This window comes from Perca flavescens, chromosome 10, assembly GCF_004354835.1.
Source record: "Perca flavescens isolate YP-PL-M2 chromosome 10, PFLA_1.0, whole genome shotgun sequence".
In the NCBI taxonomy this organism is placed as follows: domain Eukaryota; kingdom Metazoa; phylum Chordata; class Actinopteri; order Perciformes; family Percidae; genus Perca; species Perca flavescens.
Window position 1 is genome coordinate 11626060 of NC_041340.1, and position 21135 is coordinate 11647194.

Consider the following 21135-nt stretch of genomic DNA (forward strand, 5'->3'; position numbering starts at 1 on the left):
CTATATCACCGCCCTGCCTGTCCTCCTTCACAGACCATGGCCTGCTATGAGCTCGATTGAGCTCCGTCACTGCCAGCAGCCCGCGGTTCTCCATACCCGCGCAAACTCACCGTTTTCTGGGTGACTGGACTACCAAACGCCGCTGCCCTGACAGAGCTCCAGGGCCTGCAGCTCGCTGTTCTCCCTCCCCTCTTCCTGCTGTGTGTGCAGTGTTTGTGACTGAGATTGCAATCTCTTACCGCAGGTTCAGTTAATCTTATAATAGATACATGTATGTGTGTTGAGTTATTTAAACAAACGATTGGGGAAATAAACGCTCTTGTCCGCGAGTCTCATTGATAGAGCCTGCGGTGAGCTGGAGTCCATCAATGAAAGCTAGCTAGCCTCCTCCTAACGAGACCTCTGAAATTCACAAAAATGCATTAAATGTTAGCTAAGCTTTGTAAGACCTTGGGGAACCTGTAATATACATGCCGTGACGAAATTCAAACTGTAAATATACTATAGTTATGCCGAAAGTGTAGCAAGCTATTTTCCCATTGTATTCAATGGGACACATAGCTAGCTAGCTGCTCCTCCTAACAAGACCCCCGGCGTTCACAAAAATGCCTTAATTTGAAATCGGACACAACAGTTAGCTTTATAAGACATTGGGGTAGATGTTATATAAGTGGCGTGACGAAATTCAAACTGTAAATATACTATAGTTATGCCGAAAGTGTAGCTAGTTAGCCGCGATATTTGCCCATTGTATTCAATAGGACATATAGTTAGCTAGCTAGCTGCTCCTTCTAACAAGACCCCTCACCTTCATAAAAATGCCTTAAATTCAAATCGGACTATTAGCTTTTGTTAGCTTTGTAAGTGTTAAGAATATCTAAAAGACGTGTTCGTTCTGATTTCTGGAGGAAGGAGGAGAGGCTGGGGGAATTGAAAGTTAACCAAAAGGTTAAATAAAACAACATGAAAACGACAGTCAAAACACAATCGTTACACTGCAGCTGACAGCGGACTGATCTCATGCTTTCCTTGCGGAGTCACATAAGAACAGTCATGTGACATGACAAACAAATACACTGTAAACAGCGGACTCCAACTGCTTCCCTTGCGGGGTCACAGATTGAAGTGCCGAAATCACCTCAGTTTCCGAATTATATTCCTGTGGAATTGTGGGTCTCTGATTAAGGACACACCTCTGATTTTAGGTTTACCCCAGGTCACAGACTAAGGTTGATTATCATGTAGTGCCGATTCTACAGCGATATGCATTTTCTTTGTTCTAATCACGTCTGGCCTATCAGGGGATGGCTCCCCAAAAAGAGACAACAATAGTTACCTTCCCTGTGGGGACAAAGAGTCTTCTTCATATGCTAAATGTCAGACATGACCTGATTAATTCCTTAGAAGCTAGGTTTTGGGTAAGGCAGTCAAATGCTGATTAGTGTAGTTACTCGATTAAATTTAGCTACAGGCCCCATTAAACATTGTTTTCCAAACATAGCCTGGCTTTAACTTTTTTAAACCTAACATAAGACCTTGGGGTAAGCTGTGATATAAGTGTTAAATTCAAACTGTAAATATATTATAGTTATGTCGGCAGCTGGCCGCGGAGCCCCATAGTGCAGTAATCCACAAAGGGTGACTTTGCCTTGGGTATGGAGTCCAGCAGGCTGCCGCTTTCTTGTCAGACTGTGTCGAGCTCTTAATGTCTGACACCGACACGTCTTACCAAATTTGCAATTAGCCATCAATTTTTGTAAAACGGCCCATATTTAAGCTTTATATATATTTCTCGCATAAAAAAGTCTCAGAAGTGAATTTGGTAATGAAACCTTGCAGTGTTTGGAATATGAGATTCTGTCGCTTCTCTAATGTGTGTGTATTGGGGATTCGTTCAACCAATCAGCGCGCGTCTCTAATGTGTGTGTATGGAAATTTGCTCAACTAATCAGTGCGCAGCTCATCCAAATATTCAAGACCATACCATATTTGGAAGAAAAGCTCTTGTTACAAATAGGGCCAAAACACAGGGATGCATAAGGCACGATCTGATATCACCAAGTAATTAACAGTCCAGGATCAATGACAAAGTTGTTTGCCCTGGATTAACATTATAACCAACCAATCAGTGGCACGTTTTGCTTGTGATGTCATTACTAGTGCGACGTGATGGCAAATTCAAAAAAGAAAAAAAAGTCTGCCAGTTTCACTATCGTAACGGCCGCCCGTTCCAGAGCTGCCGCCGATGCTTCACTACCGTGCTTAAAAGGTAAGATTTAGCCTACTTCCAAGAGTTTGAACGTCTTCAAAACATTATAGAGTTGATGTGTAGCTAGGCTAAACAAGTTAATAAGATAACTAGCATGACCAGCTAGTGTGCTAGCAGTAATTCAATTGGAAAGGGTTGAGCTACCAAATGTGATATTGATAAGAAATAAAATATCACTGTCCAGTTCTATCTCTTAACAAGATGGAATGTCAGTCATTAGGCTAACCACTTTAATCCTATGAAAACACGCTACCTAGCATGACCAGCTTATGTGCTAGCAGACTTGTGGTGGTATGATCTAGCTAGCCTAAAGAGCTAACGTGTAGACTAAACAAGCTAATACAGATAACTAGCATGACCAGCTAGTGTGCTAGCAGTAATTCAATTGGAAAGGGCTGAGCTACCAAGTGTGATATTGATAAGAAATAAAATATCACTGTCCAGTTCTATCTCTTAACAAGATGGAATGTCTGTCATTAGGCTAACCACTTTAATCCTATGAAAACACACTACCTAGCATGACCAGCTAGTGTGCTAGCAGACTTATGGTGGTATGAACTAGCCTAAAGGTAGCTTACTACTAAAATGTTCATGCTAAGCCTGTGTGAGTCTGTAGACGTTTTTTGCATAACTAACATTACAGACAAAACACCTTAGCAATGTGTGTTTTAATCAAAGTTGATAGCATTAGCAACTTATATGTGCAATGCTACTGTAGGATTCTCGTAGGGTACAGATTTGATCATTGGCAAATTATCAAAGATGTTTTATCGATATTAATAAAGTTATGAATATGGTTATTAATAACTTTAGCAAATCAACAAACAATCACAACGGGGCACCACCCAGCAAGTCAGGGACCAATAATCAAACTGTGGATCAGTCTCATTTCTGTGAATATCCTTTAAAAGGAAATAAAGGAAGGGGTGAATCCAAGCAACGGACCAGATCGACCAGCAATTGTTACAACCAGTACACAAATAATCACAAGCAACTGCTAATTAAGCATAATAAGATTTATTAACGTCACAATTATCAGTAGCTAATCAATAATCCTTCACTAATAAACTCATATACCTTTTTACAATATCACAACCAAAAACAAAGCAAAACAAAGCAGCATGTGTCATGGACACGTCTGTGGGTGTGTGTGTGTGTGTGTGTGTGTGTGTGAGAGAGGAGGGGCATGTCGACATGTATTTCTAACACAAAACTACCCAAAATGGCTACTCCTGTGAGCTGCACAAAACTATTTGGCCTCAAGAGGACGGTAATGGTGCTGCGTGCACGGGGAGGGGCTGAAGAAGCCGAGGGGGTTGCTAGGCAGCGCGCACGCTTAGCCGGTATGGTAGCTAGTTCCTGTGTTAGCTCTGTCCGAACGTAAGCCGATTCCACGTGTGAAGCTAGCCTGTAGCGTTAGCTCGGGAGTTACGCGGCTAGCCTGTGTCGTGTGTGTGTGTGTGTTAGAGAGAGAGAAGAAAGAGAACAAGAGTAAAGAAAAAAAGGGCACTCTGATCTTTAGTTATCGATAATGACCCAGTTCCCCTCAGCCACTCAGGTCTGGGCTAACGTGTAGTTTAGGACAGACTGAGACTTTGTTTTGCTGAGGAGAATGTCACTATAACTAATTCAGTGACTAACAGCTGATTTTCGCGATTCTATCGCAGACAGTAACTAGTAACTCCGTGAAAGGAGTGATTTAAGCAGGTAGCGATTACAGTTATACCCAGCTACTTAACACGACATAAATCAACGAGTATAGTGATCAATTTATACATTCACAGCACAGATTAATAATCACATATGGACCAGTACATGATTAAATCAGATCACATTAATGGCAACAATGGTAGCGAACCCTTTGCTCATTAATAAACACACTACTTATCTCTGCCCAGATGTAAGCCTTCTTACGGTGTGTTCAGTCCGTTTGTTTCTGTCCAGAAATTAAACGGAACGGGTCCCTGGCGCTCGTCAGCGGCCACGGAGAAACTTCCCTCCAAAAAAGCAGCAAGGGGCAAGTTTAGTTGACTTTGAGAAGAAAAACGTTGTTTCCTTCTCACTGCAGATATGAAAACACTGGTGTGTTTTCAAGGATCCACCAAAATAAAATCCACTTTCTCCAGAAAATGGAAGTTCAGCACAAGGGCTTGCGCGCCTGCTTTCAGCAACAGAGTTGCAGGTGAAGACGAGGGAGTTTCCTAGGGTCAGGTTATTTATAGGTTAAGACCCACCTGCTGTGTTTATGGTCCCGCTGAACCAATAGGAAGACTCGAAACTCTTGAAAGGGTGAACTACACTTTTGTAGTCCTTTGACTTCCTGCCAGTTGTGAGGAGTTTCCCTTCTGGCTGGCACTTCGCATAGAGGTGTGAATTATCCCGGCTTTGGGGTTTACATGGAGGCCAAGATTCCTTTTGTCTTGGTCACATGTTCCTTTGTCTCTGAGCACATGTGTGTCCTGTATCCAGAGGTCAGTTTAATCTGAGGCCTTTTGGTTAAAATCAGATTTAACCAAACTCTTGGTCCCCAACACTACAATTAGCTGCAAGTGATTAAGTGTTGATCCTGGACCACTACAACATCACATACATCCTGGACTGTTGTTTGTCCTGGACAATCAGTCAGTTATTCTGTGCTGTCATTAAGTGTTGATCCAGGACCACTACAGCATCACATTCATCCTGGACCGACACAGAGTGACATTCATTCTTATCTTGACCACACCTTATTGTAATCACTCAAATCTATGTTTCAGAAAACATAGATTGTCTGGAAGTGTGAAAGGTTACGTAATAAAGTGTAATTAACCATTAGTGCATTTCAAAGTATATCCTTAAAGATATCCTTTTACTTTTGTAAAAGTCGAGAAAGAGAACACTGATGCGGACCTCACACAATTTTCCTCTCTCAAGACTCTATTCGAGGACTTGTAAATTTCAGATGAGGTTCCAACTAATTTTGCTGTGTTTTTTCCACAGACAACCTCCATTGAAGATGTTGGAGAACAACAGTTTATGGTGTGGATTGTGGACACTTAGTGTCTAATCGGGAAATTGGACCAATTACAGTTTTAGTTTATAAATAAAAACATTTAATAAACATTCTGAGTTTTTTTTTATCATTTCATCCATTTTCATCTATGTGCAAATTAATACACACAAGAATGTCTAATCAAGTTCAAGTACTCCAAAGGGTGGTGTTCCTGGAAGACAGCAATTGAGGTCAAGGTAAAATGCAGCAGCAGGTTAAAATAAGAGTCCAGGTTTTGCAGTTTTTCCATTTGAATACTGTGAACCTTGCTGATGTGGCATCACAAAAACATCAAGTTTGGCTTTCTTGGATCCACATTCTTTTTTCTTCATTGATGACCGCTTTTTAAATATCTTCCATTTCTGAAAGAAAAGAGCACATGGTTTTACCTCCACAGACTTTACTTACAATACTTTCCATTATAGAGTTAATAAATAACTCAGCAGCTAAAGTTAACCTAACTGGGCATTTGAAACCAAACCAAAACGTAAGCCAAGTGCCCTGATAGATTAGCCTTAGGTGACCTTGAATAACAGGGCTATAGATCGCATAATGCCGGAGTTATGATTTAATAACATAATTACTCTGGGGCTGTAATGCTGCGATTGTCCTGGACTACGACTTAACAACAGTCCAGGATAAATGTCACTCTGTGGTGGTCCTGGATCAACACTTAATGGCAGCACAGAATAACTGACTGATTGTCCAGGACAAACAATAAACAACAGTCCAGGATGTATGTGATGTTGTAGTGGTCCAGGATCAACACTTAATCACTTGCAGCTAATTGTAGCATTGCACATATAAGTTGCTAATGCTATCAACTTTGATTAAAACACACATTGCTAAGGTGTTTTGTCTGTAATGTTAGTTACACGTTAGCTCTTTAGGCTAGCTAGTTCATACCACCATAAGTCTGCTAGCACACTAGCTGGTCATGCTAGGTAGCGTGTTTTCATAGGATTAAAGTGGTTAGCCTAATGACAGACATTCCATCTTGTTAAGAGATAGAACTGGACAGTGATATTTTATTTATTAATATCACACTTGGTAGCTCAGCCTTTTCCAATTTAATAACTGCTAGTACACTAGCTGGTCATGCTAGTTATCTTATTAACTTGTTTAGCCTAGCTACACATCAACTCTATAATGTTTTGAAGACGTTCAAACTCTTGGAAGTAGGCTAAATCTTACCTTTTAAGCACGATAGTGAAGCATCGGCGGCAGCTCTGGAACGGGCGGCCGTTACGATAGTGAAACTGGCAGACGTTTTTTTTTTTTTTTGAATTTGCCATCACGTCGCACTATTAATGACATCACAAGCAAAACGTGCCACTGATTGGTTGGTTATAATGTTAATCCAGGGCAAATAACTTTGTCATTGATCCTGGACTGTTAATTACTTGGTGATATCAGATCGTGCGATGCATAAGGGCCAATAATATATCAACCAGGCCATTTTCAGCCCAACCAATGATACACCATTAGGAAACCATAAGGAACAGTGTGAAATACCCTATATAATCATTCTATCACCCCTTTAAATGGAATGTCATCCTTTTTTATTTGTTATACCTATCATGGAATTTGTTGTCCAATACTGTTGTCACAATTTCACAATTGTATCCAGTAAAAACTACGAAGTGTGTGAAGAGAAGAATGAAGTGAAAAGCTTCTCAAAGGCCAGGATGAGACCAATGTGACAGGAAGTGCACTTTTGAATATTTATTCTGAGATAACCAATCAGATGCATTTGACAGTGTGACATACATGTTCATGGCCCTGTGACATCACCCCTTTTCTCACTGAAATGCCAACAATTTTTCTAACAAGACACAATGTCAAGATGATCCTGTTATGGGTTACACTGCTTGTTTTTCATCAAGGATGTAAGTGCTATTTTATTCTGTGCAAGTATTCAGTTAAGAATTTGCATGCCAACTAGCATATGGAGGTTTTGCATGCTAAATGGTATACATCATACACTAATTGTCATTTATTTGTTCATGTATTGTATGTTTTCATTTATTTTAGATTCGCTAGTTCCAGTTAGCACAGTTCAACTTGGTGAACCTGCAACCTTCACGTGTGCTCTCCATTATAAGAAGATTGGCCGGCCACAGATCAACTGGTACAAGCAGAGTGCCGGGGAAACTCTGAAATTGATTGTGACAAAGCGTGAATCTACAAAACCTGAGTATGCACCAGAGTTTTCTGAATCAAGATTGGAAATAAAAAATGATAACAATTTTAGCAACCTGACCATTCTGAAGACAATCCAAGAAGATGAGGGAATGTATCACTGTGCATCCACAGAGCTGTATACAAGTCCTGTATGGAGTGGGACATATTTGTTAATAAAAGGTAATTATGATCTACTTTTATAGAGTTTGGCAAATGCCTCAGACACTGATCCAAACCTTCACTGTGGTAATGTTTAAGAAAAATAACTTTAAGGATCACAAGCCTGTTTTGAAAAAATCTAAAAACTTCCCATGTCAATCCAATTAAATATACAGACACAGGTCATCTAATTATTACCAAATGTTTGTGAATACCTGATTGTAGCTGTGTATGTGTTGTCTTAATTATTTGAGAAAATAATCTTTTCAGCCACTTAACACTAAACATGTTCCTGTGTTTTGTCCAACACATCCTCATATCTAAACGACAGAATAGGTTGATTGTCAATGACTTCCGTAGGTCCAATCAATGTTTCAACAATCGTATTTTACTCTGAGAACACATGCACTGGACTAAAAGGGCTCCAAATTTGCTACATTTCAGCAAAATATCATGTCAAACTACTAAAGTCGCATTTGAGATATACTTAAATATTACTTTGGCTTTCAAAATGTGCTTGGAAATCCTTTTAACACAGTTTTGTATGACGCAGGAAACACTCAGAGGACATCAAACTACACTGTTGTTCAGTGGCCGACAGTATCAGATCCAGTCCGTCCAGGAGACTCTGTGACTCTCCAGTGTTCAGTCCTCTCCGACTCTGGGAACAAGACGTGTCCAGGAGATGACAGTGTGTTCTGGTTCAGAGCTGGATCAAATAAATCTTATCCGGACATCATCTACACTGATGGAAGAAGACATAATGAATGTGACAAGAGATCTGACACTCAGAAGAGTTGTGTTTATCGCTTCTCTAAGAACGTCAGCTCCTCTGATGCCGGGACGTACTACTGTGCTGTGGCCACATGTGGGGAGATTTTATTTGGAGGTGGAACTAAACTGGACATTGAAGGTAACTGTGTAATAAGTAAATTTGCTTATTAAAGTGTTTTTATTTTAAAATATTAATTTTTAGTTGAATTAAATTAAACACCATTTACTTTTACCTGTTGTTTTTTCCATTTGATAATGTTTCAGGAACCAGCGTGTGGTCACAGAAGGCCAACACAATTATTTTCTCTGTTATTTCGGCCATAAGTCTGATTGTTACAGCCGTCCTCATTTACGCCATCCAGAGAAACAACGGTAATATAAACTACTCATAGTTCTCTGTCCAACAGTATTACATAAAAACTACTGCATCTGTATTTATTATCTATATATTTTCTGTTTCATAATTTCAGCTGCTGTTGCCGAGCAAAAACACAGTGGTGGTCAGAAAATTCCAAAGGTAAAAAACACAACGGTACAGTAGAAGTAACCTTATTAAAAAAGTTATTTTAATTATTTTACTTTGTCATCTCACATTTCCTCAGAGAGATGAAGACAGAAGTATATATTCTGCTGTCGTCTTCGCTGTGATGAAAACTGGATGTGGTGCGATAAAGGATTCTGTTTGCCATTAGTTGGTTCTGTATCTTAGTCTGTTTGGAGCTAAAGGGTTTATCTGAGGTAATGCTGTAAGCGTTAGTCTATATATCACTTTGACTAACATTTAACTTGTGTCTCTTTCATGCAAATGTGCACAATTAAAAGTTACATAGTAGGGTGCCCTGATGGCATATGGATTGGGTAAAGAACATGAACAGCAACAGCCCTGATTCATGTCCAGCTGGAAAACCTTTTTTAAATTTCATTATTTATCTCTCCCTCATTTTCTATCCTCTCGCTACTATTGTTATTCAATAAAGGGCAAAAATGCCTACCCACAAAAATTGCTTAAACAGAAAAAGGCAAAGTAATTTGTTTTTTTCCAGTAAAATCTGTCTATGATAACTAGGATATTCTCAATTTTGCAACAAAAGAAAAAAGAAACTAAGTTTCCATTAAGATGGACATTACATATAAATAATAAGGTTTCTACTGTAACTGGGAGTAATTGTAAATATGGAATTTTTCACTGGATCAGTGTTGGCAAATTCTAAAATTCGAGAAAGAGAACACTGATTTCAGACTAGTACTCTGTGTCGCCTGTAACCTGTATTTTTTGTGTTGCTGTGTAACTATTTGTAAACATGATTTCTAACTCTATCAAACAATGTCAATAAAGAAAAGACCATTGTTGGTTTTCTCTGCCAAACAGTTGCTTGTGGTGTGATCTCTACAAAAAACAAGTGTTGGTTCTGCTGCAGATTCTCTATCATTTGCCAGAATCACTGAAATCCATCCAACATTTAAATGATAACAAAACAGAATTTATTAAGTCTCTAACCTTAACAACCTGATAGGTACAGTATTTCACAAGCCAACTGCTGCTCTTAAAGTATTTGTGATGAGTGAAGATGCAGTTACACCATATGAAAAGACAATATAAATATACATTTTTATGTCAACAAAACAGCAAAAGCTAACACAGACATGTTGACAACAGGCACCATTACCCTACTATTAGATGGCAATTGGGAATAAAAAACTACGTGTAATCCCACCCAAACTGAAGCTCTCTGTAGAGACCCAGGAACCGTTCCACAGACTGCACTGTCTACAGAGAGGGCTGGTGCTGGTTGTGGTAATCTGTAACAGATGTACCAGCTCAACAGTCAGTTTTATATATTTTTTCTTGTGTTATGAGTATAATATATTTCATGTCCAGCGAATCTGATAAATAAAAATAGTAACGCTCCTTGCACACCTTAGGACTATTGGCAGAATATTTATCACCTGGCACACTCACATCTAAATCTCTAGTTGCAAGGTGAGAAGAAATGTGGCCCAAACCACAGGATATGAGATGTGAAGAGCTCCCAGGTAAACCTAAGTGTGAGAGATAGAGGGCTCTCAGTTCAAAAACCCAAACACATTACTCCTATACTTACTTAAATCACTCCACTGGCTTCTGATAAAAAACAGAATTGATTTCAAAATATTGCTCACTGTTTACAATCTAATGGCCTAACTCCTAATTCCATCTCTGACCTGCTGACTGCTTACAAACCCTCCAGAACTCTTAGATTATCCGTTGCTGGTCTCCTTACTGTACCCATGATCAGAATATTATTATTATTATTGTTATTATTATTATGATGCAGACACCCCTGCTCAGAACAGACCTGACTATGGGCTTCAACAGGATGTGTAGTGAGGGAACAGCTACAAGAAGCTTCAGGAGGCTAATTTGTAGTTTGTCTTGTTAATGTGCTCATTCAAAGTACAAACCCTATAGTGCGTGCGTGCATGCATATGTGTCCAACCATCCTGATGCCATTAACCTACTGCGATAAGTTGTTGTGATATTAAAATAATCATAACAAATAACAGTGTTATTCCTTGCCTTTAAAAAACAAAGGTCAAACGGCCTGCCTCCTAAGGCCAAAACAAAGAGAAAAGTAGTTTGTATTGACACCTTAGTTTGAAGCCCAACCACAACAGCGCTAATGTTTCCATGCATTTGTTTTGACTGTGAATGTGTGTTTATCTGTTTATGTGTGAAAGTACAAAGTGTGTTTTGGCAGAGAGGTTGTACTATTTTAATTCTCTATACATCTCTCTCAGATACAAATTTGCATGTCCGAAACTGTAAATCACCTCCATGTGAATGTGTTCCTGTGATACTGTGAGAGTGTCTCTCTGCTGCTGCCTTTCACCACCACTGAAAAGAAGTGAGTATAGAGGATGGATGGTTTGTCAGCCCTCCTCTGTATGCTGTGCTCTTCCTGCTAAAGTGACTGACAGGCAGAGTGGGCGGGTCAGATGGCTCCTCTGTCTTAGTGTGTCACTTCAGCAAATGGCTGGATACATCTTTTTTTAAATGCACACATATCAACATTAAATTATTTTTAACTAGGGCTACAGGCAATGTTGTAGGATTTGTTTAATCAGTACTAGACATAGGCCTATATATTTAGAGTTACAGTACATGTGATGCATTCATATTTAAAGGTTAGTGCTATCAGTGCCCTTTTTAAAATAGCTTCTGAAAAAAGTTAATTATATATCTTTTGTTTGTTAAATCGTTTGAGTTTCACTTAATTATGGTGGGAGGGATGTAAAAAAGAGCAAATGATTAATGTCCAATCCAACACAGAGGAGCTATTTAATGCACAGAACAATTTATATGCTGAATATCTGCACAAATACGGACACCCAATGGCATAAACACACAATGCATTTCAGGCTTGATGCTCTTTCTTTGGCGGCATCACATTCAGAATATCCAGACAAACTATGTATGTTGAATTAAAATTGTTTGCATGGGTTACACACTGGCAATCTAATCTAATCCCAAAACTTTTTAAGAGCCATGCTTTGGCAACAAAGCAATAGGATCTCGGGAAATTTCAGTTTTGAATATATAAATCCTACAATCCCTAAATGTAATATGCTCTATGATCTTCTGGCATACATTCATATTGTCTTTTCTATTGTGTGTAATTTATGTCCATCTGTGGGTTTGGAAATGTATTCCAGGAACCCTGCATGGCAAGCTGGAGACGTCAATGTTAAAAGACACATTTACCTGTATTTAGTTTCAGTGTCAAATATAGAAACTCACCATGAAACATGAAACAAAGTGTGCTGTTGGTGTTGTTTCATGTGTTTAGGTTGGAAAGATGGTTGATATTATTTCCACTGTGGTGGTACAGTGAAAGGCCAACATAACGAGAAGCCAATCAAATTTCTCTGAAATTGTTCCCTCCCACTTGATATGATTACTTTAAGGTGCATTATCTTCTGATCAATTTATTTTAAGTGCAGTTACAAGTCAAACAACCAGAAAATGATAACCGCATTTTATTTTCTGCTGATGCTCAGAGTCGGGCGTAAGTATATGTAGAAATGTTAGATTTACTCCAGATATATATTGAATACATTGTCATGTTCTCAAAGTGATTTGGCAGGACATACATGATTCTTTCTCTGTTGTTTATCACTCATCTGTGTTTCTCTATTATTTGTAGGATGCACAGCTGATCAGATCTTTGAGACAGAGACTGTTGGTGTTGGAGAGGATGTGACTTTAAATTGTAACCGCCAGAAATCTGAGTACAGAGCAGCCTTGTTTTGGATCAGACTTGTTTCTGGAAACTTTCCTGAATTCTTGGCAGGAACACTTGACATTGATTTTGATTTTGGTGTTGTTAACAACAAGACTCCTCACATTTCAGCAAAACAAGAGCCTGGAACATTTATTCTGCATATTAATAAAGCAAAACCGATCGATACTGGAGTTTACTACTGCATAAAGGTAGAAGGACAGACCAAAATGACATTTTTGAAAGGAACACTTCTGAGAATCAAAGGTAAATACAATTCAGCAAACAGACCTTTCACATTCCTTAAAAAAGGAATCATTCTGCTTTTATCAAACACCATTGATGACAGCAGATGAAATGGTTAAAATGTTCCTATATGTTATATAAAGATACATGTTTCAATTGTTCAAAGGAAAGTGTTTTATAATTGACATATTTTACATTTTAGTTTTCTTCTTCATCAAAGGGAGTAAAACTAAATTTTACTTTCATCTTGATATCTCCCAGAATCAGAACCTAATATTACTGCCATCATCCAAGACCATCCATCTGTTCCAGTCCATCCAGGAGACTCAGTGACTCTTCAGTGTTCAGTCCTCTCGGACTCTGAGAAGAAAACATGTCCCGGTGAACACGGTGTGTTCTGGTTCAGAGCCGGATCAGATGAATCTCATCCCAGTTTAATTTATGCTCATGGAAACCACGGTGATGAATGTGAGAAGAGCCCTGAGGCTTACTCTCCACAGAAATGTGTTTACAACTTCTCTAAAATCGTCAGCTCCTCTGATGCTGGGACTTATTACTGTGCTGTGGCCACATGCGGTGAGATTTTATTTGGAAATGGAACAAAACTGGACATTGAAGGTAACTGCAGAACATTTTTATATAAATCATTAACAATCATTCATTTGTTTTTGAAAACATTAAGATGATGTATCACAAAACATTTGTTCCTCTTGCATTATCAAATATTGTCAAAATAGTTGCTAACTTTTATTATTTGCTCCTTATATTGTTTCAGCATTCAACATGTGGGATTTGCAAAAGGCCAACACAGTTCTGTTTGTGTTATGTGCAGCTTTGGCTATAAGTCTGATCATTACTGCCTTCCTGATTTATACCATCAAGAAGAAAACTTGTGATTGCTGCAACAGTAATCTTACATTTCTCATACATCAATCTATTAAACAGCCTTTTGCAAAAGTTAACTTCACAGGATTTACATTTCTAATTTGTGTAAATTAACCTCTGGCAACATCATCTTAAATCTTTCTTTTTATTTCTTAATACAGCTGCCAATCTGCAAACAAATGCTGCAACAGCCAGCGGTGATCAGCAAAGTCAGCAGGTAAGGCATATAAAGAAAGGATGACACTGGGGGGAAAAATAGTGGCATATTTTCTCTCTAACATATATTAAAATATTCTGTCTCATAATATTTTTCCATATATTTCCTCAGCGAGATAATGACTTACTGGCTTATTCTGCACCAACCTTTAACAAAAGGAAAACTGGCAGAGCAGAGAGAAGGAATGTTAAAACAGTGGAGGGAGAGACAATCTACACCGATGTCAGGACTCAAGTGATCGATTAATAGTCTTCTGGCTTTGCTTATTAAAGATAATATAATTCTTATCTGGCACACTGTTGTAAATATCCTACTTAATATTCACATCTGAGCAGTAACAATATTTTATCTGAATAACCTTAACAAATGTTAAATCTGATTGCAATAATTGTATGACTTTTTTTATAAAAGGGCATGGAATGTCATGATGCAAAAATCTTTTTAATTGACTTTTGGTGATATTCTACAGCACTCTTTCTTTATTAAAGTCTTTGAAGAAGTTTATAGTGCTACCATTCAAACAGGCTGTTTGACAGATTGACCTTGAAAGAGTGCGGTTAAAGTGTAACTCTCGCCAAAATGCAGCGTAGGGTCTTTTTGTGAGTTCATGTGTAGAGCCCCTGGGGATACTTCAAGCAAAGTTTCATGTTGTGTCGAGCCTTCTTAGTGTTTTAAAAATAGCGATTTTGATGCTATCATAGTAGTGCCCCTAGCACTCCCATTCAAAAGGCCATTTGACCGAAATCGAAAATACGGTAAATCTTAAAAGTGGCGCTTCCGTCCTAATTATGCTTTTAAACAAAAGTTTGACTCGGGTACATTCACAAAAAGACCATGGGTTGCATTTTGGCCAGAGTTATACTTTAAGGAAGGTTTCCTATCATTTCATTTTTAAATATGTAGTCATGATTTGTTTATGTTGAAAATAACTTGAATTGCTCTCATGTATACTCATGCACTCTAAAAAAAATATTGGTTTTCTTTTTTAATGGTTGGTAGGCTGTAATGGCCCAATCATATTGTATCATCAATCATATTGCTTAATGTTTCTTACTTATGCTTGCTCATGCTGATCTTTCATAAATAAAAACACGGACTACTTACATGCTGATTTATGATGGGTTAGTGACAATATTTGTGTGTAGTTGGTTTCTGAGATGTGTCTGTGCTGATTTTGTTTGAGTGTGACTGTTACTGTTAGATGCAGAGAGTTACACACAGTCTGAGGAGGACAGAGGTGAAGGAAGGGAAGGAAGGCCTAGTTATAAGAACAGACAGATTGAGAAGCATTAGCATAATGGACGCTGATGAAATGGACTTAATCTACACAATATGTCACACATTGGACTAACAACACTAACTCATGCCAATAGCAATTCATATGCCAAATGTTTATTTCAGCCACAATAGTAGCATGGCTCTGTCGGTCAGTCAATTACTTTGGTTCAGACTGAAATATCTCAGCAAATGTTGGATGGATTGCCATGAAAGTTCGTAGAGTCAAGGTTTCCAGGCGATGTATCCTAATGAGTATTTTGATCTCCTAACTTTTCATCTAGTGCCATCAGCAGGTTGACATGGTTGGAGTTATGTGTAATGTCTACTGAACGGAGTGCAGTGCAATGCACAGTGATGTAAGAATAACATGGCAGAAGCAGACAGCTCTGTGTCCCGCGGTTAAGATGCCAAACTTAAACTGCAGCATCCCCAGTTCATGTCAGTGAACTGCTGTGTAACTGTCCACCACAACTTCCAACAACCGTTGTTACATAAATGTACATTATGAAAAAATGTAAATGAGGTCAACGACTCAACTAAATAAACTCCTCCCTCTTTCTGTTCTGACAGCAATTTCTAAAGGCCTTCTGCATGTCTGTTGTGAGAATAACAAGCAAAGCCACATGCAACAGCTACACTGACAGACATAAGCTGAGGTGGGCCATTTCTCCCCCCTTTGACCAACAATCAAGGCTGTTTACTCAGAACAGACCTGACTATGGGTGGGTGTAGTGAGGGAACAGCTACAAGAGGCTTCAGCAGGCTAAATTTTGTTCAACAAACTCAAATGATTGATTTACTTACTACTCTTACTTATTAATGTGCTCATTCAAAATACAAATCATGTCTCTCTTTCTTGTGTTTTCAAAGATACAACTACAATCGTATGCATCTGCATCTGAAAATATCACAGATGTATATTAGTTTATGTTTTGTTGTAATTTAATATAAATTTACTGATTCCTTCATTAACTTGGACAGGCCTCCAATGGAACCAGTGAACGAGCACTTTCCCCTCTGACAACTGGGCATAAAAAATCAACAAATCGCAGGTGGGATAAAAGATGGTCATGACAAAGCGTGACTTTACCCTTGCTGTAAGTTGTTGTGATATTATTAATAGTCATGAAAGTGTGAGTGTTGTGTTTTTCCACTTGCCTTTTTTAAAACAGAAGTCAGCTTCCTGATGCTAAAACAGTGAGAAAGGTAGAAAAAAGCCCCTCTGTTTTGACACCTTAAGTTCGAAAGCCCAACCACAGCAATGCTGAAGTTTCCATGCATCATTTGTTTATCAGTGGTGACTGAACGTGTATCTATCTGTGTCCGTCTGTGTTCCTCAGGTGCAAGCAGTGCTGTGCACACTAAGAAAAAGCAGATGGTACAAAGCAGGACACAAAGTACATGAAAGTATTCTACTTTTGTTTAAATTACATTTTCCTTTTCCTGCGTTCCTTCATTTGTATGTTATGTGTACAGGGGCTGGACACAGCTTTGTGTCAGGGAATAAGGATTTAACTCTATTGTAATTTTTTATTGTCCAGCAACACTTGTAATAAGATAACTTTATTGTTAAACCAACGTGTTTTGGCATGTGGTCAAAAAAATGTTGACCACAATGAAGGCTCCAAACCACAACGCAGCAGTCTGACAAATGTTTTGTGCTAGAAACCCCCACTCTATTTTGGTAACGTTTCGTGTTTGAGGTGTACTGGACTGCATTAACTTGTCAGATGTTCCTGTTGTGTTTACTCTGTGTCAGTTATAGAAACCCACCATGAAACATGAAACCAACGCATGCTGTTGTTTCATGTGTTTAGGTTGGAAATATGGTTCATTTAATTTCCACTGGGGTGGTAAACCCCAACATAATGAGGGGCCAATCAAATTGCCCTGACACTGTTCCCTCCCACTTGATGTACAGATTTCAATGAATCATTTCATAATGTGATCTAAATTACAGCAGTCTCAAGTGGAATAACCTGAGGGGTATTGCACAAAACCAAGATAAGGGATTAAGCCGGGATATTCAGGTTATCCTGGATGAATTTAGCTTTGACTTGGTTGCACAAAAGCAGGTTGAATTAAACCCAGCCAAGTAACCATGGCGATTTATTCGTTGCAGCTAGCCTGGTCCAGAGCAGGCTAACAGGCAGGCTAAGATTAATCCTGGAGTCTGATGTGTTAAATCAGCTGCCGCTCTGATCCGAAATAAACGTGTTTAACAGTTATTCCGTTGTCTTCTGAATGTGTCACTATTGCTGACACGATTTTGATTTAAATCCTACTACTGCAGTTGTTGAGATGGTAATGGTAAAAAGTGGGACGATACAGAGGAAATAGGCTTTTCCTCCGCTGCTGTCCCCGTGAAATGTGCCCCCGCCCGTGCAATGCGGGGAGGCGGGGGGAGGCAGGGGGATCCTCCCACACCGTGCAGCGGACTCTAAAAGCGGACTTTTTGCATCAATAACGACGACAATGGCACCTGATCAAATGTCCTTTTTTACCAAATGGGAGGGAGAATGTGTTGGAATGCTTCTTATTTTTATTTTGGTGCTGTCACTCGTCATCTTGGAGCTTGGGAGTGAGAATAAAAAAACATGAATAATAACAGGCTACATTCTTTTACAAATATGCTTACAGTGTGTATTGAAGTCACTTTTTTTCTAGTTTTTGTCCAGTCATGCTTGTTCTGTATGAACATTAATTGTAGAAAGATATTTAGAATTAGACATAGCTTATGGAGATTTGTGCATATGGTTGTAAAACAAATTCTCGCATTTTGAATACGCTTTGAAATTATATTATGTATATATATATATATATATATATATATATATATATATATATATATATATATATATATATATATATTATAAATTTCCCAGGAACAAGATATATATATTTTTTATTTATATAGTGCTTTACAGGCTACTCAAAGACACTTTACACTAAAACCAGCACATTTAGCGCATAAAAACATATACAGCAATAAAACCAACACATAAAACGTTAATGCATATTAAAGCAATTAAAACATTGAGTGACTAAGTAGATTTTTTTTAAATCCATACGTATTCAGTCGGTCCGCTAATTGTCTGTCGGGCTTTTTTTTCCGTTTGATAACAGCCGTATTTCCCTTTTTGCATATTATATGTTTCACCTCCTCATAAATTTCCATTAGAAGCTGCTGCTGCACACGTCTTTTCCATTTCTGCATCAGTAAATCTGTGATTGATACCGTGGCCTATTTAAGAAATCCGTGAACGTGCACTTATCCCAGCTATGTACACCTGGCTTGACTTAGCTTCACCTGCTTATCCTGGCTCGGCAAAAGTGCAACCGATTAAGCCTCGTCAGGCAGCAGGTCAATCTGTTTTGTCACCGAAGCTAACCACTGCTCTGTTTCCCTGCCCACAGAAAGCCCGTAAGAGAAACTAAGGACGACGGGGACTGTATGAATAACCACGGATATTCCAGGCCTCCTGTCTTCACCCTCGTAAAAGTCTCCCAGTGAGCTCCCTGCTGCACTTTGCCTACCCATGAGAATTCCCCCAAGACTTACCCTCTCACTAGCCACGCCACAAGGGAGCTACACTGCTGCACGTTTCCGTTTTGCTGTATTAAGAACAAATAAAGTACCCGCATCAGCGGGTTTTCACTGCAATCAATTCTGGTCCATTCTTGTCCCGCCACAATATATATATATATATATATATATATATATATATATATATATATATATATATATATATATATATATATATTTATTTTATTTATTTATTTCTTTCAGGATGCACAGGTGATCAGATCTTTGAGAACAGGACTGTTGGTGTGGGAGGCGATGTGAGACTGACTTGTACTTGCAAGTCTACGGGAAGCTTGTTTTGGATCAGGCTTGTTTCTGGAGAATTTCCTAAAGTCTTAGGAAAAACATTTAGCTTTGAGAGTGATCCTCGCATTACTGCCACAGAGGAGCCCGGGATATTTCTTCTGCATATTGCAAAAGCAAGGCTAAGTGATACTGCAGTTTACTACTGTATGATAATACATCAACAAAACTTCACATTTTTAAAAGGAGCAGACCTGAGAGTTGAAGGTAAAGTTATTCTTAAAAAGTATGGTGACAGTTGTCTTTTGTTTGAAAATCAATGTTTGAAGTTTTAAACTTTATTAAATTTCCCAGGACCAGAACCTGATCCCACTACTGTCCCTCCATCTGATCCAGTGACTCAGTGACTCTGCAGTGTTCAGTCCTCTCACAAGACGTGTCCAGAAGAACAAAGTGTGTTCTGTTTCAGAGCTGGATCACATGATTGTGGCCCAGGTTTTAATTATACTCAAGGAAACAGTGTTGAAGAACATGAAAAGAATCCAGAGGGACTGTCGACAATATAGACGCGGAAGTAGGGGTGCTGGGGGTGCTGCAGCACCCCCTGTTGGTGGCAGCACCCCTTGTTGGCAAACTGCGATCAAGCCCGGATTACCCAATGGGCATTCATTATTATGGTGATAATTATCCAATCAGAATAAAATAAAAGTTGTTTACAAAAAAATGAAGTCTTGTGATTGTGTGTTTTATAAGTCAGTATGATGACTGGACAGGTAATGATTGGTAGAAGGCCGCATGTACTGTGTAGATTGGCTAATGTTAAAGGTGGGTGGCCATAGAGCAGGCTGTTTACATCGTACTGATTCAAGATCAGTTTTCCGAGAACGAGTTGAGATTGAAAGAGTGGAATTAATTTGTAACTGATCCCCGGTCAGATTGGGTTGTATCAGCGAGGGAAAGTGTGGAAAAGGGAGAGAAAGAAGCGGCTGCTATAAAAAATGTCCCGCGAATTAAAAGCTTTTTTAAAAGAGCTGGGAATGACGAAGAGGAGGATGTCGAGGAGCTAGCCAACGTTAGCTTGGAAGAATCGCTGCCTTCTACCAGCTACACTCAGCCACAGCTAACGGTGGCTAACGTTAACTTTAGTGAAGTTGTTCTGGAAAAAGACAGAGATGAGGCCGGCGGTCATCAGCATTACAGAACAAGGTAATGGCCCCTCAGGTACCATCATCTGTGAAGATCCTGCACTATGGGGACCGATTACAGAGACCGTCCGGGAGGAAGTTATACCCAGAGGGATATTAGCCTTTCAGAATCAGGTGGCTAAATATCCAGCATCTCGGAGGGGGGACGAGGCTGGCGGCAGAAAGACCCGCTCTCTCACTAACGAGGCACTGACCCGACACCTTCACAACGGTGAAACTGTACCACGGGAGTGGATTCTATATTCACTGTCCACCGGAGACATTTGTTGCGTTGCCTGTAAAGTGCTAACAACACACAGCAGCGCATTTGTAGTAGGGTTTAGCGAGCTGCTGAGGGAGCTCGACTTTGAGGATTTGATCTGCGACTTTGCAAAGAAAAAGACAAGAAATTAGAACCTCTAAAGGTAAGAGCTATTATGCTATCTGTAAATTGAGTAGGTTAATATAATCTGTTGTGACCGTGTGACCAGATAATTTGCATATTTTGTTTAGTTTATTGAAATGCCATGCATATCATCATAATTTTGTGATGCTGCTGCCATGTTGGTGTGAGACTTAGTTGTCAAGTGCAGTATATGTTGTCTTTTGCAGTTTGTGAAGTTGCCAGTTGACTAAGTGACTTATTTTGCAACCTGCACTCAGCTGTGTTGTGTGATGGCATTGTTGTATCTTCAGTCAATCACGTTTCAGAATTACTATTGTGCTTTTCTGCTTGGATGATTTTTGGATAGACAAGAACGGGGGAGAGAAAGAGAGGGAATGACACACAGCAAAGGGCCGCAGGTCGGATTTAAACCCG

The 21135-nt window shown here is 39.1% G+C and overlaps 2 protein-coding genes across 2 annotated transcripts; both read left to right on the forward strand.

Moving 5' to 3' along the window:
- Positions 1 to 7132: 7132 nt before the first annotated feature.
- On the forward strand, positions 7133 to 8809 carry LOC114563353 (signal-regulatory protein beta-2-like). The gene is made up of 4 exons (XM_028590207.1): positions 7133 to 7189; positions 7335 to 7664; positions 8197 to 8556; positions 8682 to 8809. The coding sequence occupies exons 1-4, from the start codon at positions 7147 to 7149 to the stop codon at positions 8807 to 8809; spliced, it is 861 nt and encodes a 286-aa protein (XP_028446008.1). The 5' UTR covers positions 7133 to 7146.
- Positions 8810 to 10408: 1599 nt separating this feature from the next.
- Positions 10409 to 16817, forward strand: LOC114563354 (uncharacterized). The gene is made up of 5 exons (XM_028590208.1): positions 10409 to 10451; positions 12602 to 12943; positions 13184 to 13540; positions 16643 to 16680; positions 16779 to 16817. The coding sequence occupies exons 1-5, from the start codon at positions 10409 to 10411 to the stop codon at positions 16815 to 16817; spliced, it is 819 nt and encodes a 272-aa protein (XP_028446009.1).
- Positions 16818 to 21135: the final 4318 nt, after the last annotated feature.